At 37.6% G+C, this 27573-nt stretch overlaps 1 protein-coding gene across 12 annotated transcripts in view; it reads right to left on the bottom strand.

Annotated features, from left to right (window-relative positions):
• The window catches only part of ST7 (suppression of tumorigenicity 7), a 242092-nt gene that overhangs the window by 50261 nt on the left and 164258 nt on the right, over positions 1-27573 (bottom strand). For 6 of the 12 annotated variants that reach the window (XM_039860986.1, XM_039860988.1, XM_039860992.1 and 3 more), the window contains 2 exons: positions 21824-21883; positions 3717-3831 (listed from right to left, as the gene is read on the bottom strand). In XM_039860986.1, the coding sequence (XP_039716920.1) occupies positions 3717-3831; positions 21824-21883 (175 nt within the window). The remainder of the gene's footprint in view (positions 1-3716; positions 3832-21823; positions 21884-27573) is intronic. The other 6 variants (XR_005652395.1, XM_039860989.1, XM_039860997.1 and 3 more) reach the window with 1 other exon arrangement.

A 27573-nucleotide genomic window follows, 5' to 3' on the forward strand; every position in this document is an offset into this window, starting at 1 on the left:
ATAACCTGGACTTGAATCCCAGTTCTGCAGTTTTCAAGGAATGTAGTTTGAAAGTTATGTACTCACAAGCCTCAGTTTCTGCATCTGCTAAAATGGAATAACTACCTCCTTCTGAGGTTATTGCGAAGGTTATAGGTAATGTGTATAACATGCTTGGCACATGATAGTTTCTCAACAAACTGTAGCTAAAAATTACAAGAACAATACTTAAAAAAAAAAAAAATTACTGCCAACAGCAGAGATGGTAGAAGTGTGATGATTAAGACCATGGGCCTGGAGTCAGAACAGCTCAGTTTTTACCTTGCTTTCCTTTCAATAAAAATTCACATCTTATTGAAAAAATTTTTTCCTAGTTGATCTCTTTTCTCTCATAACATATCATCTTCATGGCTTTACTTTGACATCTGAGGCTCTTCATTTGAGCAACTTAACTTCTCTCTGCACCAGTTACCTCAGCTGTAAAGTGGGGCTAATTGTAGTATCTACCTCGTATGCTGTGGTGAGAATGAGTTCATCCATGTGGAACTTAGAATCATGTCTGATCTCAACACATTATAAGAATTGAATAAATACTATCTGTTGCTTCTGCCGTTATTTTAGTCATTGTGTGAATGACTCTAAAACCAGGACCAACCACCTGGATAAAAACTACCCACCCATAACATTGGTTAACAAATTGACAATGAAAGAGCATGAAAACTCCTGAGGATGGCAAAACAGCATTTTAGACTAAAGGCTGCAATAATATAACATGAGAAGTTATCTCAGGGGCAAAATCAAAATTAGGTTGCAGATTACAAAACTGCGTGACTACTTAACTGATGATCCTACTAGGGATCCAGGGCTTCCAAAGAGCTTCACTGTAAAAGGAGTCCGTGAATGTCACTTTTAAAACTTTAAGCCAAAAAAAAACCAAACAAAAAAACCATACAGAAAACCAAAAAATGGTGAAGAGTGAGGCACAGGGAATACATGTTGCCTCCCTCCCTTCCTCACGGCATGTTATTTCCCCAACCCCAAAGCCATGTCTTACCGTATTTCTAAATCCTTTTTGCAAAAAGGTCACTAAAGCAGCACTAATCCCACTGTGTCACTTCCCAACATACTACTAAAACAATTCAGCCACCTAGCAAATGTAATAAGAAGGACTGTTGTACCCATAAACCATCCAAGAAAATGATACCCAACTAGAGCATTCCAGTTTGCAAAGATAACATATAATCCTGCTGTTCCGGGTGTGGCTCTATGGAGAGGGATGGAGAAGCTGGTATACAGAGAGCTGTCTCTAACATCTCATGGATAAGGGTGATGACATCTGAACTAGGGTGACAAACAGGGCTCCTCTAATTGCTGTCTGTACTCAGAGCCCTCTAAAGAACTCACTTCCTTGCACAGGGCCAAAAAATGGGACAATTCGGTAGAGATCCTGTGGGTCCCCAGGAAAAGCAGCAGGGATGAACTTGAGAGAGCCCATTTTATGGTACAGGATGAAGAACAAGAGGCATGTTTTAATAGTCTTGTGTGGCTGCAGCTCGCTCAAGAACAGTAACTTCAGCAGCCACTTCATTATATTTCTACTGTAAATGACACAGGCCTGAGCCAAGTCTGCACCAAAACACCCTCCAGAATTCAGTCGGAGTTAGGTCATCTGCAGTCTATTGACAACTGCTGAACTTAAAACTCCTAACAAGGCATCTCAGCAACAGTATATGTCCTGCCACTAATGACATTCTTTTTTCCATGAATAATGAGTAAGAACATCATCTCCGTTGCCAGGTACACAACATAAACAAAATTCAACACAAAGGCCTTGGTATGGTGAGTTTGTCCATTTGCAACAAAGGAATTCTGCAACGTGTGAGCCAAGTTCTAGTGGAGGGTGGGACGCTGTTGTAACAAATAATGTGAACATATGTTATCAGAATCTAATAAATCAGCTTTTGGTTGTTGTGGAACAGAGGCCATGCAATGGGATAGATAGAGATGAGAGAAAGCTCCAAATGAGTTCATTTCTTTATTTTACAATCTGTCTTATAACACAAAGCTGATGATTTCTGTAATGAACTGAGATCTTCATGAAAGGAACCTTAAGAGATTTCAGATCCCAAAGGTTAAATCTTTTGGGTTAAATCTTTGGTTAAATTGGTTAAATCTTTTTTTTTAAATCTTGAAGTACCAGGTTGAGTACAGGTAGGCACTGGGGATGCAAACACTGAAACCTTGCTGGCACTAATGGCTACAGGGTGGCATTTGGAAAAGTGCTTGGTCACCTGAACCCAAATGAATGGGACTTGGTTCCTTTCGTACCAAAGACCCTTAGTGTATGAGCATTTTGCCTATAAGGTAGTCTCACAACTTAGACTCCCAAAGTCAGCCAAATGATGAGATTCCAGCACGCAGACAGAAAACAAAAGAGAGTTATGTGAAGGCCAATTAGTCTTTATTTACTATAAATGCACCACAAATACTTTTCTCTTTTTCTAAAATCAGTTTCATGCTAGGTAGAATATATCTTATTACTCAGGGTGCTCATGTTTTCACAGGCCAAGAGATGCCATCACCGGCTGAGGGCTTTTAGTTTCCATCATCAGTGTGAGCAAGAATTAATAACAAAACAAAAACAGTCTCATAATGCCTAAGTTCCTCCAACTTTAGGGGGTAAAAACTCCAACTTATTTCAAAGATTACTTATGAAGAATTGTGTATCAAACATAAGACTTAAAAAGTACATTTTGTTCCATATGTTTAATAAACTCCTGGAAATTTTGACCTGCATAATTTTTTAAATGCACTAAAGATGCTGACTAAAGAAAGAATATTTTATAAAGTATAAAATGATCATGTAATATAAGAAATCACTCCCTAACATCCATTTTATAAGCAAACATGTTTATTTTGGAGAAAGAGTCCATAAAATAAGGCAGAACAGTATGAAATTCTGCATAGACTTCTGCAGCTAGGTCATGGCAAGTAATTATGCGAATAATTTTTGTTCAATTAATCAAATAGTGATTCACAGACAATGGCACTATAAGCAGAAGAGTTTTCAAATATCTAGGATGTGTCAGCTTATTTTTATGGTTTATTAAGAATAGGCAAAATGAAATAAGCTCATGCGTGAGAAACCAGAGTGGCAAAGGGACTTCAAAGTACCTCACGTGAAGAAACGGAGGCATTCCACTAATGAGGAGACCTGGAATGAAGGGGACATGATTTTATCTTCAAATGTTTACTAAGCTGTCACAAAGGCTGTAGCAAGGGCTACTAGCTGTTCAAAATTGCTTCAAAGGATCAACATGAGCAACAGGTAGTGGTCACGGTCAATGTGGGGTCATAGCAGGAGCTCAGCGCTGTCCCAACAGGGTATGTGCTGCCTGCAGAGGTTCTGAGTGCTTCCTGACCATGGAGGTGATAAGGCAGAACAAGCATATCTCTTGTTGACAGGGAAAGTGTGAAGGGAACCTGAGGGGAGAGAAGGAGAGGAATGTGGCGCTGGCCACTCAGCATTTCTGGTCTCCACTAACCATTAAATTCTAAGATTCTATAAAATGCCAGCATAAAACTGTAGGTGAAAAGAATAGAAAAGAAAAGAATTCTTAGAGAAGAGAATAGTTATCTAAGTGCTGTGTTATTTGAAAAGATCCTTCCAATCTAATCACTGAAATATATCAGAAAGAGAGGAATACTCAAGTAGGTAAAAACGCCCACCGACTCACCATCATACTTTGCTAAGACTGCCTGGACGTCAGCGTACGCCTGCAGTTCCAGAAGCGCCTCTAAGAGGTTTTCATGGATGTTGAACATGCTCAGCAAGGGGAACTCCTTCATTAACTAGGAAAGAAGAAACCAAGCAACGATTAATATATACTTCTCATTTTTAAAAGTATAACTAATACTGAATTACAATATGTCTATGTAATATGAAAGTATAATATAATTTTTAGAAGTATAGTTAAGACTGAATTATAAGCATTCACACCAATTATTATTTTGTAAAGCATTAAATGCTTAATTTTTCTCCTGCTATTTTGAAAAAATGGCGATTTTGAATTTGTGAGAATCTAAGGTGGGAACCTCCAAAAGAAGAGGGGGTTTCATAAAAACTGAGGAAGATAATTAGAAGTAGTGCTCAGTGATGTGAAAATACGACAGAGGCCAAATAAAGAGAAGGTTGACGACTACCCCTCAGGTGTTAACAGTTAAACTTCATCGAGAGTGGTTTAGATGGAGCCACAGAATAGAAGGCTAAGCAAGCAGGCACTACTCTTTTGAGCAGCCTGCTGACAAAGTTAAGGAGAAAACGCAGAACAATAATGAAGGTGATATGAATAGAGAAAATAATGTAGGTGGTGACGAGGAGTGGTAGTAAAGGAAGTGGATGTTCAGGAGTCCTACATGGTGACCTCTATAAAACAGGTGAAGATCATTTTCTGGGATGAGGGAATAGGTAGCAGGGAGGGAATTTGAAGATGGGGGTGAAAGCGTAGAATAGCCACAAAGGGGAGAACTGCTGAGGGAAATAATCAAGGATTAATAAGGCTGCCTTGAGGGCCTAACAAATTAGACACCATGAATTTACATAGCATACAATTGGCACGACTGTCAAGTTTTAGCTGACAGCAGCCCAAGTTCAGTAGCAAAGACATCAAATGATTGGATTGAGCCTGGGCAGATTGAAGGAGATTCAGTGAAAAGTCAGGTAGCAAGAGAGTTGACAAGAATCATTAAAGAATGATTAAAGGAACGATCTAAAAGTTCTGGACAGGATGGGGAGGAAGAGAGGTCTAAAGAGAGTTAAAAAATATAATACTGAATTTCATAGGAAAGCAAAGAGAAAGAAGAAAGGACCAAGATTTCAGAGTAAAATCTTGTCTCAGAGAAAGGTAAATCTCATCTTAAGGAGAAGATAACTAGGTTCTTTATGAAGCAAAATTATATACGTATATAACATGTACATTATATATATGTATATTCTATATTACATATAAAATATGTATATATCCTCTATTTAATCTCTTACATGGATAACTGTTTTCTATTATAACACAATAACCTCTAAAAAATAACTTTCTTTGACATCAACATTTTTAAAGCGACTGTGCTGAGAGAAATAATACTCAAAAATAGGCTAATTTGCCATTAAGCAGGAAACCAGTGGATACAATGCATAGACTACCCATTTTTTCTTACATTAGAAACATTTGCCATATTGTTTTTATTTTAAGCCAAGAATCATTTAGCATATCTCTAAAAATAATTTTCTGCAGCCCCAAAGAGCATCACATTACCAACAAAAAACACCTATCAAAATGATTCAAATGTGTTCAATAGGACTGTCTGAATCCCCTAGAGACAGCCTGTAGTATTTTCATTGCTAGTAAAGGAAGTGAATAAGACCACACCACACATTGCTGATGTTCTGTAATCAATAAAAGTATTTCTTGTTCTGGTTCACTTTGATTCTGGTTGACATCACCCTTTGATTTTTTTCTCTTTCGAATTAGAGCTTGTTAGAATTAAATCTCCTCAGTTAGCATTTGGCAACACAATAAAGATGTTCACTAAACTGCAACATTTAAACATTTACCATTTTTGACCAATTCTCTAGGTAAAGGTCAAACTTCAAGGACACAAGTCATATTTTGTAATTTTAAAACTGCAATCCCAAATATTAGTATGCTGAAGCTTAAAAACTGAGGAGTCTTATTAAAGTCCAATGAGGCTGTGTGAGCAAACATGTGGTCTTGGCTTGTTTACACGGAACTCGACGACGGAACTCGAAGATGCTAGGAGTCCAGGCAGCACTGCTTTCATTGGAAACTTGAACAAAGATACTGTGCCCAAAAAAATAATCACCAATAAAAGGATTTTAAATATGGCAAACAGCAAATGTTGGAGAGGTAATCAAAGTCATATGAGAATTTGGAAATCTAGCTTTCCTTGTTTAATATAAACAAAAAGAAAAAGTGAAACTTCTGCTGCCCCATCTCACTCCGCTCTAACCTTGTCCTCTCTAGCTCTTCACAGAAAACTATGTCAGAAAAAAGCCATGAACATTCTATTCCTTCAGCTCCCTTGACTCCATATCATACAGCTACAATCTGGCTTCCAGCTCCACAATTCCTCTGAATCTGCTCATCTCACATTTACAGGTGACTTAAATTGCTCTCATGGAACCCTCCACAGTCCTTTTCTCGCTTGACCTCTGCAACATTTAACAGTTTGATGACTTTTTCCTTGAAATTGTTGTCTCTCCTGGCTTCCTTGATGCCATTCTCTTCTGGTTATCTTCATACTTATCTCTTAGCTCCTTCTCTGGTTTCCCAAAGAAATCTTACTACTTGCTACTTCTCTGCTACTTAGGAGTAAGTAGTTTCCCTGGTTATGTCCCAAGTACTCGTCTCCTAAACACCCTGCTCTCTAGGACTACTTTTGTGGGGATGGCTTCCCCATCCTCACATCCCGCTCTGACCTCTCTCCTAAGCTATTATATTAGATCAATTTATAAACTATCTCCCTGACAGTTTTATCTGATACACCTAATCCTGGGCTCATAAATTCCTCCTCCCCAATCGAACCCTTCAAACCTGTTCTTCCCCTCTGGTATTTCCTATCTTGGAGAAGACAACCATTAACCCCTGTTATCCTCTTTGCACTACCCACTACAGCCACCTTAGAGGTCCCTAAACCTCTGAAGTATCGTGTAAAAATTGACAATTGCTTCCTTCATGTTCGAGGAAAGCTCTGATGTAAATAAACAAGCAAACGTGATGGTAAGAATCATTACCATCTCCTCTTTTCTCTGCCCTTACTGCCAATATCTTAGTTTATGCCTTCATACTTGGCCTAAATTGCTCAAATAGGATCTTTCCTCTGCTTGCCTCTGGATTACCTCTTTCCAATCCACCCTTCACACTGCTGTCATGACAGCTTTTCAAATATACACACTTGAGTCCATCACACCCCTGCTTAAAAGGCAACTACTGACATAGCTGGACCTCTCCCAAGGAAATAGGCAGATGTGAATAAAAATTTACAAACAAAGCTGCTTATCATAGCATTATTTATAATAGTGAAAAATGCAAGCAAATTAAAATTTAACCCATTATGAAGTTTTTAAGTGTAAGATACAGTCATCTTTGGGACTATTACATGTAGTCATTTGTAGTTAAATTCTAAAATAATTCTTAATGGCACGGCCTGAGAAATGCTGATATACAAAGTTACATTAGAAAAAGCAGTATGCAAATATATTTTGCAAATAAGATCATGCTTTTCTTCTGTATCTATGCATAGAAATGCACTTGGTAAAAAAGGAACCAAATGTTTTAATAGTAGTTATTTCTGGTGAGATTAAAGGCGAGTTTTCTTTCTTTCTCCCTATTTTCTATATGTTCTAATATTTTTAAAGGAATATATATACATACATATATATATGTATTATATATATATTATACATATGTATATATATATTAGGGTTAGAGTTAGGTTAGGGTTATACATATTCTTTATAGATTGGGGAGGGAAAACTATATATAAGAATATTGGTTTCTCATCAAATTCAAGATATAAAATCCCTAGCATGGCAAACACAGCTCCTCATGATGAGTACCTGTCCACTGCGTCAGCCTCTCCTATATACACACCATGCTCCCACCATAGAACTGTTTACAGTTCCTTAAAATGGTCACATTTGCTCATGTTTCTATCTCCACACTCTCCTTTCCCCTGGGTGTTCTCCCTTCTGCCTCCTTGGTCCATCTGGCCAGCTCCTCAACTTACCTGCCCCCTGACTCTGGCCTCTTATCTCTATCCGCCAGGTTAAGTACTCCTGCCTGAAACTCCCAGAGTCGTCGTCACAGTGGTCTATTGGTTCACCCTCCGTGAGCCTGGTAAGACTGTGAGAGCAGGAACTCTTTCTCATCACTAGATTCTTGGTCACTGACTGACCCATCAGAGGTCTTCAGTACATATTTCATGCATGGAATGCTTTTTAAAGTTCTCTTCCTTTGGAGGATATATTATAAGGGTGCTGCCACAGGCCTAATTCAGGCCCTTGGGTTACATGTCTCTGAACATGTCCCTCTACCCTTTAAAATCTGCTAGTGGCCTTCCATTATTTACATTTGGTAACGATAGAGCTAGAACCCATAAGCTTTGACTCAATGTAAGGAAGAATTTTTGCACTTAGAGTTGCGTGAAAATGGAACAGACAGTCTAGAGAACCGTCCGTCACTGGAACTATTCACATAGAGAGTAGAGTCACTGAACAGGGATGCTCAAGAAAACACCCAGGACGTTTCCAGTCCTGTAATTCTAGGGGAAAACTTCCAAGCTCCTAAGCATAACTCTCAGGCCTACCCTCAGCTCAGTGCCAGACTCCCCTCGCCTCTCCTATCTTCTATGGAATTAAAACTCTAGGCTGGTCAGACTAGACTATTACACATCACTCTCAGAGTTCTTTCTCTAGTTACTAGCCATTGTGTTTTTGCTTGAACTGTTCTCACTACCTGGAATACCTTTCCTCTTCACTGACAAGGCAGCCTGTCAAAATCACCCCACCCTCCAAAGCCCATATCAAATGCCACCTCCTAAGTCACAGCATCACAGAAAGTGAGAGCCAGCAGAGCCCATGGAGATCATCCAAACACCCTCCTCCATTTACAGATACGGTCCCTCCCACCCTCAACTCCACCAAAAAAACAATGAAGGCTGCATACTGAAGTGATTCAGCCAAAGTTAGTGCTGGACTGTGATTCAAACCCAGTCATCGGTACTGATTCCAAATTTCAACACGTCAGAACCCCGGTCTCCGGCCTGCCAAATCCAGAACTAAACCATTTTGCTTATGCTTCTCTGCTGTAACACTTACGTATCGTATCTGCTTTGTATAGTTTTTATAAGAATATATAAAGACAGCCGAGGAAAGAGCCTTATATTTGGAGTTATTCCTGAGTTTAAATCTCACCTCTGCCACTAAACTACCTGTTTGACTCTATACAAATTACTTAACCTCTCTGAGCCTTGGTTTCTTCATCTCCTGGGTCTCAGCTCCCATGGCATCTTCTCAGATTCTCTCTATCACCCTATCTAATGCCATAACCCCACTCACATCACTATTTTTCATTGTTCTATCACATTCTGAAATCATCTTCCTTATTTATTTGACTGAATATTAGATAATTTAATAAGCAAAACAAAGAAGACTAAACAGAGTGATAGTAGGTAATATTATTACTATTATCAGTAATTTTTTTTCTATAAAGAGCCAGAGAGTAATATTTTGGTCTTTGCGAGCCATATGATCTGTCTTGCAACTATTCAACTCTGACACTGTAGCATGACAGCAGCCACGAACAGTACCTGCATAAATTAGTAAGGCTATATTCCAATAAAACTCTACTTACAAAAACAGGCAGGAGACCAGATTTGGCCTGCTGGCCTTAGTTTACCAACCCCTGGTTAACGAGGATAATTTTTTTTAAAGTCTTCCTAGAAAGAGTTTCATAATGATATTATATTTGAAAAACATCACACCTCTTATACACAGCTGGTTTGACAGACCATTATAAAATTGAAAAAGACCTACCCTCCAACCTGACACTTCCTCTCCATTCAGTTCCCTAGAGAGCAATCACACAGGTTTCTGAAGAGTCTCCTACTAGGACACTCACACAGGTGGGAAGCACTGACATAAATGGTGGAATGCATACATCAAAAAGGGTATACTCGCATGACAAAATGCTATGTAGCAGGTAAAACGAATGAGTTAAGCTTCATAGATCTTAATACAGACAAATATCAAGCAGTTTTGAGTGAAAAAATACTCTGTAGAGAAAGAAACAGGTTATACAATATGATACTATTTCATTAAATTTTAAAATGCACACAAAACAATTCGGCATATTGTTTATGGGTATGTATTATAGAAACATATGAAAACAAACTAAAAACGCCAACTTGTCGGTACTCAGAGGAGGTAAACGGGGTTAGCAGTGGTCACATGGGGCTACGACTTTATGTTGTTTTATTTCTTTTCAGTAAAGAAAGCAAACAAAGATGACAAAATTTTAAATTAATTATTAATTTATTACTAGTTATTATTAATTCTGGGTAGTGAGGCTGTTTTTAATACATTATTCTCTTTTACATATATTTTAAAAGTCGCTTCTTCCAACATAGGAAGTTCATTAGATGTACTTTTTCACTTGTAATGCTTCCAGTCAAGAAGAGTTCAATTTTTATCACTTAATTTTTGTTTTCCTATTTTCTAAATGCCTTTTGAGACAAAATTTTTTTTTTCCCAGTGGAGTTTTGACTCTGTAGCTCCTTAAAGTATTGCTGGAGTCTAAAAAGAAGGTCAATGTCTGAATAAACAACATTTAGGGAATTCCTCAAAAAATAATTTGATCTAATAGATTTTAATACATTGCACTTGAATTCTATAATGATATGAAGATAATAATTGCTATTCTCAGATGAACCACAGTTTTGAGTCCCACTCCTTACTTCTCTTCCATCTGAGTTCCAGAGAGTGGGTACACTGACAGATGTGGTGTGAGGAATTATAAGAACTATTATTTCATCTTGAAGGAAGCTTCAGAGTTAAACTGACTATAAGGTAATTCCTTCCCTCTCTAACCCTTAGCACTGGGTTGGGGTTAGGCTATGACAAGACTACCCAATAAGAAAACTCTTCTATCATAAAATTCCTTCTTGTTTCCTCTCTCTAGAACCACTTCAAAGATTCCCATGGCACATTGTGTTGAAAACAAAAGAGAAGGCACTGGTTCCTCATAGGAGAGGTGTCGCATATTGAAATCAAGAGCACCACTGCCTTTGGAATCGTATAGACCTGGGTTCACATCCAAGGACAGTGAAGTTTCTTAGTCCTAGGTCAGCTGGCTTTTCTCATCTGCAAACACCCAGCTCACGGTGCACTCGGACATAATATGGGGGCTTGATAAAGGGGAGCCATAACATTAATACAGGTAAACTACATTTTTCAAAGTGCTATTTGTTTTGCTATGTGCAACTAGTTTCCTTTTTGGTTTTAATTGTACAATATAGCATATTTCACTTTATTTATTCTAAAATAACATACAAAAAAAGGCTTGGTGACATAATCGGCCTTTCTATTTAGAAACTTGAAGGAAGGCATATGATAAATATAATAAAGACCTGTTTTCTATAAGTTAAGTCATTCTAAATAAATCTTTAAACTTATTCACTTTCTAGCATAGCTCTGTTTATTTATTGCCAGCTATCTTCTCCATACTGGTAATTGCTTTTTCCTGGCAGTAAGAAATTTATATGCCCTGTTTTGCCCAAATATTACAGTTCACATACAATGAAAACACGAATTCTCCTATGATTCCTCTAATACCTATGGGGAAGAACATGGGATGGGCCAAGGATAGGATTTCAGTTTCAATTTTACATCATCTGGCTATTGTCAGTTCAAGTTTATTTCAATGGAAGAATTTGAGGCACTTCTGAGGTTAACATTTATGAGCTCAAATAAGAAAAAAAAAAAAGAGAGTTAATTCACTGGATTTGAAATACTCTATGGACATAATTTAGAACTACAGTGTGTATGCTTTTTCTCAGCTGACTTACAGGGTGAAAACAACGGTTTAAACCTTTCAAGTTTGATTTGTATCTATTTAAACATTTTGTTAGTTTAGCTCTCCATGCATTGTTCCTTGAGTGAGAAAAGCAATGTGAAAATTCTTACATATTTTAAGAAAGAGGTAATTAAAAGAGATCCTCAGCCAGATTCCTACTGAGGTCAGTGCAAGCTTGGCCTAATTAAAGTTTATAGAATTTGGCCTGAATTATATTCAAACAGCAAATACAATTTTGTTATAGTTGCAAGCTTGACATTATTTGATTATAGATAGGTCAAATAAAAGCATAAACAGAAAATAGAAAAGATACTCTGTATTGCATGGTTATTATTTTGCCAGTGATTTTTACTGACACCAAGGGCCATGAAAGGAAAGGAAAGACTGAGTTGTTTACCCGAATCCTCAGAGGCCCATGAGCGTTCCATTTACAGAGACCACTATAAAATGCAGTCCTCAGAGGCTTATGTGTACATTAATAAGAAAATGTCTTTTTCAGAGCTAATCTAAAGGAAAATATTAAGCTGCATCTATTGAAAAGTAACATGATCAATATAAGATCTACATGGACAGTTAGTTAAATTACAAGTTAACTAGTTCTTCACTGAACTGAGCACATGATGTAAATACATGTATCACTGAGGAGTGGAGAACTAACAGTTGTAGGCACAATGGTGAATTACCCAATGACAGTTCTGTACTGCTTGAAGACTCAAAGGGCTGGAAGCTTACCTAAATAATTATCTATTTTTCCTGTCAAAATTATGCTCATTTTATTCCAGAGAGAGAAATTTTCCTGAAAATTTTCTAGCGAATAAGAAAAGCTTTGCCCTTATACAGATCCTAACCAAAATATTTTCAATATAAAATTTCTTCCTCCACTTGGTCCTCAATCAATTCCCTAATCAGTCTATCTTTTCTTAATCAGAAAAAATAAGCATAACCCCAGTCAGAATTAGATATCTTCAGATTCTCTTCTTCAACCTTTACCCTCCTCAGTAACAATGCTTTACCTCATTTCAAGACATTTAAAAACCTTCCTTTCCAAAAGCAAAGCTCTGATAGCACCACTGTTTTATCTGTATTATTACATATTGGTAAAATTTTCCTACTCTAAACTCCATAGTAAACTGCATCTTTGAGAACCCCAAGGGTGAAGGTGGAAAAGAGGTCAGGGAAGAAGTCAGCCTCATCCTGCCTTAAGGAAAAGAATGATTTATACCCTCTTCAAAACTGACAGGTAACACTTTGAGTACATTTGCTTTATCATCTTAAATAGCTTCAGCTAGTGCTGTGCTCTATCCCTGAGATCAGGAACAAATCTGAAAAATTTGATGCAGATTTCAAATGGCTTGGAAGCAGGCCCAGTAACGAAAACAGAACGATAAGCATCCTTCCCTCCGTGATGACATGGCATTGCTCTCTTATTCCAGGAGTGGTCTCAACGAGCAGCTTAAACATACTAGCCAACAATTACTGTCAGAAAGGACTTTTTATGCCAAAACCACAATAACTGTGTTTGGCAGACACCCTTCCACATTCACATGGGTTATGGTAAATAATTCTACTAAAGAGATTAACTCATTTGGTTACCTGCGGCACAGTTAACAAACACTCACCCTGGCAGGCATCTCACAATAGGGTCATGCTAAAAGTTAGCTACTATGAAAGATTCTTTTATAGCAGCAAGCGGAAGGTCAGTACTTCAACCTTTGACATTTATCTCGACACTGCTCTGTAATCACTTTGCCTTCCAATGTTCTCTTTCCTCCCCGAGTCTTTCTTCTACACCCTCCTAGAATCTGACTCCATGATACACAAATTCCCCAACACATCCATAAACTATTTCAAGAACACAAGCTGAGTTTACCACTTCTGCTACAGCTATCAAATTCCCCCTCAAAACTTGTGCCTACCAGGCAAGATGTAGCGCTGGCTTCTCCCAGTTGCCCAAAGCATATCCAGACCATTACTGCTCAGCCCCTGGGAGGCAGTTCCTGCTCCTGTGAAGCTCATGACATAATGCTCCAACATCTGCCACCATCCTTTGACCATGTTTTGTACCAGGTAACAGATCCACATATACTGACAACTTTGGGACCTGGCTCCAGATTCTTATTCTTAACCTCAAGCCTTACTCTCAAAGCAGATGATCAGAGTCCATGTAAATATTCCATCTAATATCCTAGACTGATCGTTTTACTGTCTCAAAACAAACTACTGTCGCTCCACTACAATTATGTAACCCAAGGTCACAGCTAAACCCTAACCTTGACATCTAGTCATGTTCCATCTAAAATGCACAACTCTCTAACTATAATGTACCAATCTCCATTTATCTTACACCATTATTAACACTAAACTTCCTCTTTAACTTCACTAAGAAAACCAGTGTCTTATCCTCTCCACTTATTTTTTTCCTTATCTTTTTCAAGCCACTCTCATTACTCTCTTTTTTTTTTTTTGCTTTTAGCTTCCATGATACCATATTCTCCTAGTGTTTCTCCTACCTTTCCGAGTGCTCCTTCTCGTAAGCCAACGATGCCTCTCCTCTACCCAGCCTGTCAATGTGGGAGACCACTGGGGCCCGCTTCTTAACCTTTTTCCTTCTCTATCTTCTTTTCTACATACATGGTCTCACTCAATACTATGGCTTTAAATCCTGCAAAAATACTTCAAAACTCCTCAACCATGAATTCCTGACATGTATCCAACTGTCTTCATGAAATTTCCAGGTAAAGTAGGCATATCAAACTTAACCTGGCCAAAACAATCCCTGCTTTACCCTGAAAATCTGTTCTTCCCTTTGTCGTACTCCTTTCTGTAAATAGTATGACTGATTATCACCAAGCTGCTCAGACTAAAAACCTGTGGAGTCCTAGGTTTCCTTGATTATACAATTTCTTTCTTTTCATATCCAATCCATTCAGCAATTCATTTTTCAATTGATTATGGAAAAGCTACTACGTGTCAGGCACTGTCCAACTTGAATAAAGTAATAAACATATTTTTAAAAAATTATTTCCCATCTAAAAGTGACATTATAGTGAAGGGACAGAGAAAACAATCAGATAAGTAAATACACAGAGTGTCAGGAGAAAAAATAAAGCAGGGAAGGAGGTTAGGGAATGCAGGTGTGGCAGGCAGATACAATTTTAAATAGAGGAGTCAGTGCAGTGGGATAGGGAAGGCAGGATGGTAAAGATAACAATTGAGCAGAAACTGAAGCAGCTGAAGGAGCATGTCATCAGAAATGTCTGGAAGAGGAGCATTCAGAGAAGATTCCAGCAGTGTCAAGATCCTGAGGTGGGAATGAGTCTGGAAGGTTCAACACACAGCAAGGCCAGTGTGCCTGAAGCACAGCAAACACAGCAGAAACCAGGGCTAGATTATATGGAGCCTTGTAGGACACGTTTAGAATTTAAATTCTGAGTGAGATGAGAGACCACTGGAAGGTTTTAAGCCAAAGAATGACATGGTCTAACTAATGTTTTAAATGGTTCATTCTAGCTGCTCTGTGGAGAGAATATGCAAGGGGACAAAAGTACAAGCATGAAGACCAGTTGGGAGGTTATTACAACCCAAGTGCGAGATAATGATGGTTCAGACCAAGAGGTTGGTGGTGGACATAGTAAGAAGTGGCAGGATTTTAAACACATTTTAACAGTAGAGCCAATAAAATTTACAATAGTCAAACAATAGTCAAATCCTGTTGACTCTATTTCTAAATATATCTCAAATCCATCCATTTTTCCACTGCCAGCCCCAATTCCACATCGTTCAGCTCTTGCCTGGATTACTATTATAACTGCTTACCTGGGCTCCTTGCTTCCATTCTTGTTCTTCATTCTCAACAGGGTATCGAGTAATCTTATAAAAACATGAGTTAGATCACATCCTTCCTCTTTTTTTAATTCTTTAACGGCTTCCCACTGTACTTAAAATGAAATGTACACTCCTTACTATTTCCTGTGAAGTCCTCAATGACACAACTTCCACCTGCCTTTCAGTTTGACACTTTGTAGACACTCGACATCCTTTCTTACTTTCCTTTCCTTCCTCCCCTCTCCAACCTAGAGCCCATGGTTCATCACCTTACCACTTCCTTGACAATCCCTCATGTTTCCAACTTCCTTGTCTTTCTGTTTCACTCACCCAACACCTAACCTTGGATCAAGCCAGATGTCTATCAACTCTGCCCCAAAATTCAGGCCAAAGGACACAACTGTGAGGTTCAGAGGATTAACAGAAATAAAATAATCTACAACCTCTGCTGGGCTGATACTGCCCAGTAAACCTCTAATAAATTTCCCTGGTGACTTCTCTCCTTCATTGCACTGCTTCTTTCATACTTCTAACCAATTTTCTCCCAATTAGCTCTCAGCAGAAAATGAAATTTAGTGGGCAGGCCCCTCTTTGATTCTTCAGCCCTACCTTTCTACTACAATCCCTGTCTGCATCCAGAAACATCTTTGTATTCCTATCAGCCACATACAGAATCTCTCCTTTAGTCGATCCATCCCCGCTTCTGTGCTCCTAATTATCACTATGCACTTCTTAGAAACTCATTCTATCAATGACCCCTTCTCTTTTGTAGATATGTACAACTTCTCTTTTCTTCTCAGTCTTTTTCCAACAACATTTGAACATGCTCAGACCTTCTCCTGCTTATATGATCTCTTCTCGGTACTACCACTTTTCTCTTTTCTTCTCATATATAAGCATACTAAAAGAGTTATCTCCAGTAGATACACTACCTCACATTCAGGAGACAACACGATACAATCTATTTTATAACCTTTATATCCCACTGATCTTGCTTTAGCCAAATTACCAATCACCTCTTTGAAGTAAAGTGTAACAAATATTTTCTCCATAATAAATATTTACTGAATACTTACTGTCTGACAAGTACCACATTAAGGATTGTTTAGATATTATATTCATTTTCTTCTCTTGTTATGGTTTTCATAACATTCGCCTAGATTTTCTTCCTACTTCACTGATTATTTCAAATCTCCTTTGACCAACCTATTCTGCATCGCCCAATTCTTTTTCTTTTTTCCTTTATTCATTCTTCCCTGGATGAGCTCATCTTCATTTATGGTTTTAATCATCTTCCATGATAATCATTCTCAAAAATTCCTCCAGCCCAGGTTTCCTGAGCTCAAGGTGTGTATATCCCACTACCTACTAGATAACTTCACAAAAGCAGCAAATATAAAATTGAAATAATTCCTCCTGCCCCCACCAAACAAACAAACAAACAAACAGCAAGTCATATTACAATCTCAATCCCCATTATGGTACCATTTTATCCTGTTTCCCAAGCAGGAAATCCAGAAGTCATCTATGACTTCTTACATGCTCTCGCGCCTGCCCTCCCTCACGTGCGCGCGCTCTCTCTCTCTCTCTCTCTCTCTCTCTCTCTTTTTCTCAAATAATACTCAACATCTGAAAGGAAAAGAAAAAAAGAAAAATTTATCTAACTGGTATCCAGTTTCTCTCAACTCTACCGCTTAAATCTCTCAGATTGGACCTAGAATCCACTTGAGGTTGTTTTACCAGAATCTATTAAATTAAATCCAGAGCATTTGGATGTGATTGTATCTCCATTACTGAAGAGTAGAGGGCAAGATTGGGAAAAAAAAAAAAACTGTACAAGACAGGAGTGATGTTTCTCTCTTTATGAAAGAGACATGTACTCAGTTGCAGCAGGACAAAATTAACTCTTAATCTTTAGTGAAAAGTCTAAATAAATTACCCTGCTTGTAATAACACCTGAGTTATTTATTAGCACATAAACTCCAAGTCTACTCAACAAGTCCTTATGCATCTCAATACTGTAGAAAAATAACTCATTAAAGGACTTACAAGTTAAGACAGAAGACTGAACAAACATGTCTACCTCCTCTCCACCCTAACCCCCCAAAACATATCCTGAAATGACTGGCAAGTGGTACAAAAGAAGACAAATATATACCTGTGATGAAAACAGCAAAAGGAGTGGGAGGAATAGGCTGGTAGAGTCATTGAACAAGAGATTTTGAGAAATTTCTCTAAGACAAACTGCAAATAGGACTTGATTAAAACATAGCAAAAGAAGCTGAGGAAGCTGCAGCTGTTCTGAGAAGAGTCCCAGACAGTCTCCAAATCTGGAGCTGGCAGACACAGAGGGCAGGAGTGGTGGTCAGGCAGTAACTACAAGTAACTAAACACCTGACTACTGTACAACTGAGCTGAACAGGCCTTCTCAATGAAAATAAACTGACTGCCTACTATATAATCAGACAAGTGCTTGCTAAAGAAACTGAAGATTTAATCTGGGTGGAAAAGAACTTTTAATGTTGGGAGTCATAAGTTCTCAGTCAAGTCTTCTTATTTTTGCATTTGGTGGGGTGTGGGGTAGGACGTGCTCTTGTCTACTCCTCACTGAGGCATCCATCCATCCATCCATCCAGCAAAACTTAAATTGAGTAGCTATCATGTGCCAGAGAATAAGATGAAGTCCTTGTGGAGTTAACTTTCTAGTGGAGGTGGGATATATATAATACATAAGTAAACAAATAAATAAATGAGATAATTTTAAAAGTGAAAGAAAAATAAGACAATAATCTGACTGAGAATGATAGTATGTATATGAGTGTGTGTATGTGTGTGAGAGAGAGTACATGAGTATGTATGAGTGTATATTTTTGTGGATAGTACTCTGTCAGCTGGGTATTGTGGAAAACCCTTTGAAGGCATTATTTCAGCTGAGCCCAACTGACAAAAAGGAGCCAGTCAAGTGAGAATCTGAAACAGAATATTCCAGGTAAAGAGAAGTGTCTGTGCAAATGCCCTAAGAAAGAAGCAAGCAAATTTGGCACACTCCAAAAGAAACTCAATGTGGCTACAGCCTAGTATGTAAGCAAAAGAGTAGCATATGCTGAGTTTGGAAAAATAAGCAGGGAACAGATTATGTAGGGCCTTGCAGGCCATATAAAGGGTTTGCATCTTATTTTAAATGCAATAGTAAATCACTGAAGGCTTTTTAACTGGAAAGTGATATGACCTGATCTGAGTTTTTAAAAGTTACTTGGTTACTTTCTGTAGAAGGGACTCTAGAGGGCCACAGAGGAAGCCTGGAAACTAACTGCATAGTTCATTTGAAAGATAATGGTGACCTCAATGAAGATCACAGCAGTGTAGCTAAAAAGAGGTGAATAGACTTTGTGTCCATTTTTTGGCATTAGAGCCAACAGGGCTTGCACACATTAACTAAATGTGTAAGGTAAAGCAAAGAGAAGAGTCAAAGGTGTCTGGGAGTAGGAAAAGAAACGGCAACTCCTTTACCAAAGCAGTAAAAATTTTACTGGTGGGAGAGTCTACCAAGGTGCCTACTAGATATTAAGCTCGCATTTAATGGGCTTAAGAGACTCAGATCTCAGAAAGTAATCTTGTGTACCAGTGGACTCTAGAGTCACAAAAGTAGAGTCCCCAAGTCCATGGAGAAGGGGAAGGCTATCAGGGTATCTGCTCTTAATAAGTAGGACAGACAACTGCTGCGGAAGGAGATACTTTCAATGCTTTTGCACAGGTTATCTAAAAAGGAAACCCACGAGAGCCAACTCATCGTCCTCTCTGGTCATCACATGCATTGTTGGCTTTGCCTGCTTTATGGTTTCTGTTCCTGGCTCAAGTCAGCCAATATGTTTGTTTCCTATGATCATCTATCTGTTCACTAAAGAAGTCAACAGCTTCAGTGGCTCTTGGTTGTAGAAGCAGCCCAGCCAGGTGAGCATAGACTCAGACATCAGTGCTCCCTGCACATCACAAAGAAGGAAAATCTGTTTATGAATTTCCCTGATTGCTGTGTGAGTCTAGACAGAGGTCAGACACAGAGTAAGTTAACTATAATTTGGGAAGAACATATAGATATTGTTAAGCTTAATAACTGATCAAGAAAAATAAATATAAGTATGGGTCTTAGTAAATAGAGACCACGAGAAGAATAAAATAGAATTTTTAAATGTCGAACCAGGAGATCTATTCAGTAGAAAAGAAAAGAAGAAGGAAAATATAATAGATACAAAACACGAAAGACAGCAAAAATGACTAAACAGAAGAATAATAACAATAAATACAAATGGGAAAACATACTAACCAAAAGTACAAAACTCTCAGATGTGAATAAAGACAATATTCAGCAAAAACTTTACAGATCCAAATGGTCAATCAACAAGTTATAGAAGTATGATCATAATATTTGATCATAATATTTGGCAAATATAAATCCAAATAAGCTAGAGTAGCCAATCTTACTAATACAAGAAAAAAAGAAAATCAAGGCAGAAAAATACAAGGGACAAAGGAGGAGCACTGTATAGTCTTAATAATATATCATCAGAATAATAATCAACATAAATGCACCAAACAATATAGCCCGAAAATATATAAAGCAATAATTAATTGAAGAACAAAGCAGGTAAATAAACAATTGGAAGTGAATGTTCTATCATCTCTCTCTCAGAAACTGATAGAACAAGCAAACAAAATAAGCAAAGACACAGAAGATTTGAACAACATGGTTAATAAACTCAAACTAGTAAATATATATATATATATATATATATAGAGAGAGAGAGAGAGAGAGAGACTTTTATAACCAACAGGGATCATGTTCCTTTCAAACACAGATATAACATTTATGAAAAGTGACTATGTACCAAGCTTCAAAGGAAGCCTCCATAAATTCTCCCCAAATCAATATCATATGATCTATTTTCTCTAAGCAGGATGAAAAAAAACAATTATAAATTAATGACAAGGGGCTAAAAATATAACATAGGCTAAGATGAAATTACTAGGGAATAAAGAAATACTTCAAATCAAATGAAGTTCAATGTTCAACTTAAGAAATTGGTAAAAAAGAAAAAAAAAGAAAAAAGGCAAAAGAATTGAAGGGAAAGAGAAGAAACAAAACAGTACAAATATGGGCAGAAAAGACTCAGAGAAAAAGGTTGAGAAAATAAACAAAACCAAATGTTAGCTCTTTTGAACATACTAATAAAATAGACACATCTCTGGCAAGATTAATCAGAGAAAAATAATAAAAAGAGGCAAATAAACAATACAAAATGAAAAGAGAAAAGAAATAATATTTTTTAAATTATGAAATAACATTATGAAAGCTATGTGAAACAAATTTGAAAAATAAATAAATAAATAAATATATATATATATATATATATATATATATGATATATACAATGCTCAGAAAAGCCTAGTACTGAGATACATGGCACAGTCATGTACTGCTGATGAGAATTTAAACAATCATAGGCAGCCATTCTGGAGAGTGTACTGGCAGAGCATACTGAAATCAAACATGCATTTACCCTCATATCCAGCAATCCCACTCCTAGGTACACACACTAGTGAGAGCTTCTCACATGTCTATAAGGATGTTCACTGCAGCACTGCTGGGATAATGGGAAGTTGGAGGCAACCTGGGGGTCTTTCTTTAGGGGAAAGGTTAAGTCAGTAAGAGCATAATTTGAAATATGATGTAGCAGTTAAAAAGTAGGAATTGTATACTAAAGGTACATAGTGTAAAAATGGATAGACTTGAAAAAGTGTTGAGTGAAAATAAGAAAAAGAGAAAATCTATAGAATTTAAATGAAATACATGTATGCCACAGCATTATGTATTTTGCAAGACTGTTATGGTCATGGTTTCTCTGAAATCAACCAAGTTTTATCTTCCTGGCATTTTCAAAACAAATGGTACTACAAGGAGTGCCTCACCAAAATATATATAGAAGAATTCTACCAAATCAAGATGCCCCATTACATTTTTTGGCTTCATCACCTCAACAAAGCAAACTTTTGTTATGGTCCACAAAAAAATCATGAAGCCCTTATTTAAGATAAAAATGCATATGTGCTTACTCAAATACAGCCTGTTCAAAACTGAACTCCTAACCTCCCAAAACACCTGTGCCGCCTGCAGGTTTCCACATCTTAGCCGATGGAAACTCTTCTACTCCCAAAGAAAAATCCTTGGAACCATTCTTGATTTCTCTCTTTCTCACACTACACACTGATTGATCAGTAAATTCTGTTGGTCCTACCTTCAAAATATATCTAGCATCTGACCACTTCTCACCACTTGTTTTGCTATCTCTCTGGCCTGAGCCACCACTGTCTCTCACCAAGATTAATATAAGAGCCTTCTGATTGACTTCCCTTCTTCTCCTTTGCCACACAGCAGCCTGTAAAAATTAAGAGTGGGCATATCACTCTTCTGCTCAAATCTTTGCAAGGTTCCCCCATTTTACCCAGGGTAAAAGCTGAAGACCTTATTACAGTTGATAAATCCTACACGATCTGTAACCCAACCCTTGCTCCCCTGGTATTACTCAGTTCCATCTACCCAAGACTCTTTTGCTATTACCTGAGCATGCCAGGCATATATAATCTTGCCTCAGGGCCTTTGAGCATGTATCACATGACCAACTTCCACACCACACCTCCTGTGGTCTTTGCTAAAACGTCACCCTTTCTCTCACATATACCTACCTGATCATCCTATTAAAACTGTGACTTCTATGGCCTACTCACTGTCTCCCCATTGGCTGTCCTAATCCTCCTTATCTTGTTGTACTTTATTATTTTTCCACAGCACTTATCAATATACTATAAAATACATGCTTATTATGTTTATTACCTTTTGTCTGTTCACCTTGCTATAACATAAATTGTATAAGGTCAGGGGTATCCACTGATTAGACCAATCACCTAGGACAGGGACTGGCATGGAGCGCATGTTCAATTCATTTTCACTGAATGAATAAATAGATGAATGACTAGATGGTTTGGTGCAAAGAGGGTATAAGAAGATCAAAATCAGGGTTGTGGGGTAAAAATGAATAAAAAAGATGTGAAACCAGTGGGCATGACTGGAGCCACTGAATAAAACCAGGGTAAAGTCCTAGGAAGGTAAATACAGAACTGCATGATGAATCCAAGAGAAAAAACGGTTATAGACATAGTTGAGAAGCAGAAGCCAAAGACCAATACCAGGCAAAAAAGGTCAAGAACAGGAATTTGGAGAAAGAAAGCTAAATCAATCTCCTAGATGACAGGCATATGTCTAGAACTGCTCATGAGCTAGCCATCCACACTGAAGGCTCTACTCCATAGTGGATACTACTCAGAACATTAAAAAATGTGGGCCCAGAATATGAAAATCCTGATAGTGACAGTTCAGGTTATCAGTTGTTACTTACTATGCCACAAGTAAGACTTTCATGTGAATGACAATACCCAATGGTAAATAAAGTAACTCTATTTCTAGCTAAAACTCTCATCTGTATCTGGGATTATTTGCCACCTGCTTTTCACTTTATATAATACAATAGGAGTACAATGCTAATAAAACCATGCTTCATCATTACTGATGCAACAAGGTAAATCAATTAATAAGTCTATTATTTGCTATATTAACTAAACACTTTTTCTTTCTATATAAATCACTAATTGCCAGTAATTTACTAAATAAGTCAATTTAACATATTTGGCAAATAAAGAAAAGCAAATTATGACAAAAAAGAAAGCAAGTGTTCGCGTAAAGTCTAACTTTGAAAGTCAGTGAGTTATTATTTATAGTATTTGTTTTCAAGGTTCACTTTTCCTTTATTTGTAACTATAACAAATACATAATCTAGAAACATGCCAACAATCATTTCAGGAACACTTACTAGGAATTAATATAATTCATTGTATACTTTGTATTTAGTTCAATGACACATTTGATTATCTTAAAGGCTTGAAAGTAGTAACTGCGACCAAGTGATACTTGGTTGCTTGAAGGTATGAGTATATTACTCTTCCCATCCCCCATGCCCACATAATGGTACTTTACTTCCTTCAGTTATCAAGCTTAACATCTTCTAAATCAATTTATCAACCAAGTTATCCATAATAATTCATGACAATTTTAAGAGGAAGAAAAGAAATATTGTATACAAGGGAAATAATGTGACTTGTAGAATAGAAAAGCAGAGAGAAAAAAGGAACAAAATTAGAGGATTTAAAAATGAGCAAAAAGAGATTAAAGGGAATGGAAATTAACCCTCAATATATTCACTTAGAATTTTCCTTTTAAAAAGATCTTTTTTCTTTTTTTTTTTTCTTTTTCAATTAGAGTTTACATTTAATATTATTTTATGTCAGTTTCAGGTATACATGATAGTGGTTAGACATTTATATAATTTACAAAGCAATCCCCCCAACCCAGATAAGTCTAGTACCCACTAGGCACCACACACAGTTATTATAATATTATTGACTATATTCTCTATACTGTACTTTACATCCCTGTGCCCATTTTGTAACTATCAATTTATACTTCTTAATCTCTTCATTTTTTTCATCCAGTTCCCCAACCCCCCTCCTATCTGGCAACCATAAGTTTGTTCTCTATATCTATGAGTCTGTTTCTGTTTCATTTGTTCATTTATTTTGTACTGTATGACCCAGCAATTCTGCTTCTGGATATTTAACCGAAGAAACCCAAAACACTAATTCGAAAAGATATATGCACTCCTATGTTCACTGCAGCATTATTTACAATGAGGAAGATATGGAAACAACATAAGTGCCCATCGATGAATGACTGGATAAAGAAGATATGGTACATATATATAATGGAATATTACTCAGCCATAAAAAGAACAAAATTTTACCATTTGTTACAACATGGATGGACCTAGAGAGTATTATGCTAAGTGAAATAAGTCAGAGAAAGACAAATACCATACAATTTCACTTATATGTGGAATCTAAAGAAAAAATAAATGAATAAACAAAATAAAAAGATCTTTTCACCTGTACAATGAGCAGAATTTATTTTGTAGAATATTGCTTAAAGTGAATTTTAAACTTCCAGTCAAGATGGCATAGAAGGTAGATGCTTCTTATGACCACATCAGAATTATAACAAAACTATAGCACAACCATCATTGGGAGTCACCTGAGGTCTGACTGAAGAAAAGTCCTACAACTGGGCACATACATAAGAGGCCAACTCGAGACTGGTAGGAGAGGCAGAGATGGGAAACCCAGTCAGTTCCACACTCCTGTGTGGTGATTGAAAATCAGGAGGGTTATGTTGGCTATAGAGGTCCCCCCAGAAAAGTGAGGGGTCCCGGTTCCACACTGGGCTCCCCAGCCAAGGGTTCCAATGCCAAGAAGAGGAAACCAGTGGAGATGGTGGCTGAGTGAGACAGAAGGCTGTGGGAGTTGCAGAGGTTCCTCTTAAAGAGCCTGTGTGCGGACTTACTCACAGACGGACTCACTTGCTCTGAGCTTCAGTGTTGGGGCAGCAGCCTAAAAAGAGCCAGGAACATATGGGTAGGAACTGAATTGCTGACTTCAGGGTGGGGGCTGGAGGGGCAGCTTTCTCCCAGACAGATGTACCAGCAGTTTCAACTGTTTCTTTGTTGAGCTCTCCCCTGCCCCATTTGCAGATGCAGGTGGCTGCCATATCTGAGTCTCCTTCAACCTGGCTGACACTGGTCACCCTGCCTAGGTGATTCCCTAAGACCTCGCCTCTCTCAACTTGTGGGCCCACCCAAGTTGGCTCCAGTGGTTTTTTTCCCATACAAATGGCCTTTCTTGGCTCATGCTGTGGACTTTCCTAAAATATTTCAAAGGCTCACAAAACCTGAAGAAGTAACATCTGGCCTTGTACCTCTTGCCCCATACCCCTTGCCCCATACACAAGCCTGGCACTAGCAGCAGTTGGCCTTGGTTCCTGGCTTGGCCTCTCCAGGAACTTCTAAGCCCAACACGGGTAGCAGCCACCTGCAAATTCCTTGGTGACTGTTGCCAGGTGACATTGGAAGTGCATAGGCTGAGGCTGAACTTGGCCTGTTTGGGCCAACATATCCAGTGGCCTGCTTCAACCAAAGCAGGAACCAGAGTACCACCCAGTATGGCATCTGAGGAGGACGTACCTAAAGGGCAACCTGGGCGGGCACCAGAACCCTGCTAAAGTGAATCCTGCTCTGTAGGGTCAGTCCTTCATTCTGCCAGTCCTCACAACCAATCAGCCCAAGGGTCAATCCCTCACACTGACATGCAAACAGCAACCAAGGCTCAACTAAAACAGGAAGGCACACACATACAAGGGGCACTCCTTGAGCACATGGCTCTGGTGACCAGGGAAGACTGTGCCATTGGGCCCCAGAGCACACCTATTACATAAAGCCACTCTACTAAGACTGGGAGAAATAGCGGCCCTACCTAAAACATAGAAACAAACACAAGGAGGCAGCCATAATAGGAGACAAAGAAACATGTCCCAAATGAAAGAACAGAACACAGCTTCAGCAAAAAGAACTCAACAAAATGGAGACAAGCAATTTATCAGATGCAGAGTTTGAAACACTGGTTATAAGGATGCTCAATGAACTTAGGGGAAGAGTAGATGAACTCAGTGGGAACATTAATAAAGAAATGGAAAACATTAAAAAGAAATAGTCAGAAATAAAGAATACAATAACTGAAATGGAGAATACATTAGAGAGAACCAACAGATTAGATGAAGCAGAGGATAGAATCAGAGATTTAGAAGACAAAGTAGCAGAAAACACCCAATCTAAACAGCAAAAAGAAAAAATAATCCGAAATAATGAGGAAAGTTTAAGGGGCCTCTGGGACAACATTGAGCGTACAAATATTCGCATCATAGGGGTATCAGAGGGAGAAGAGAGAGAGCAAGAAATTGAAAACCTATTTAAAGAAATAATGATGGAAAACTTCCCTAACCTAAGGAAGGAAGTAGACATACAACCCCAGGAAGCTCAGAGGGTCCCCCAAAAGATGAACCCAAAGAGGTATGGAAAAAGATATTTTATGAATATGGAAACAAAAAATAAAAAAGCTAGGGTAGCGATACTTATACCAGACAAAATAGACTTTAAAACAAAAGCTACAGCAAGAGACAAAGAAAGACAGTGATCCCACTTCTAGGTATTTATCTGAAGAAACCCAAAATACTACTCTGAAGTGACATGTACATCCATATGTTCATTGCAGCATTATTTACAATAGCCAAGATATAGAGGCAATTGGGGTGACCATCAATGGATGAATAAAGAAGAGGTGGTACACATATACAATGGAATATTACTCAGCCATAGAAATAAATAAAAGAATGATATCCTGCCATCTGCAACAACATGGACTGAACCAGAGAGTATTATGCTGAGTAGAGTATGTCAGATAGAGAAAGACATATACCAAATGATTTCACTTACATGTGGAAAATAAAGAACAAAAATTTTTTAAAAAATTAAAAATTAAAAAAAAAACCAAAACATAGATACTGAGAACATTTTGAGGGTTGCCAGAGTGGGAGGAGGTGAAAAAGGGGACGGGATTAAGAAGTACAAATTGGTAGTTAAAAAATAGTCATGGGGATGGAAAGTACAGCGTAAAGAATATAGTCAATAGTATTGTAATAAATATTTATGGTGTCAGGTACTAGATTTATCAGGGTGATTACATTGTGAGTTATATAAATGTCTGATCACTATGTTGTACACGAGAAACTAATATAATATTGTATGCCAAGTATAATTGAAAAATAAAAAATATTTTTTTAAAAGTGAAAAATCAATAAACTAAAGACAAAAGCATGTTTCCTTGGCTTGGAAATCTTATTTTAAATTGTTGTTTAAAATATCCTGAGAAAACTTAATTTTACATTAAAATATCTTTAGTAAATTAAAAAATGAATTTTAAAAATAATTTGGGAAAGGCATAATGTTCTCTTTTACAAATTGTTGATTTCATGAAGATTTTTTTCATGAACATAAGTAGTTAAAAATGCAAATCAACAGTACTTAATGCTCCAAAGGCTTTGATTAGTCCCTGAGGTACATATTTTCTAATG

Source organism: Pteropus medius, unplaced genomic scaffold (genome assembly GCF_902729225.1).
Source record: "Pteropus medius unplaced genomic scaffold, Ma_sr-lr_union100, whole genome shotgun sequence".
NCBI lineage: Eukaryota > Metazoa > Chordata > Mammalia > Chiroptera > Pteropodidae > Pteropus > Pteropus medius.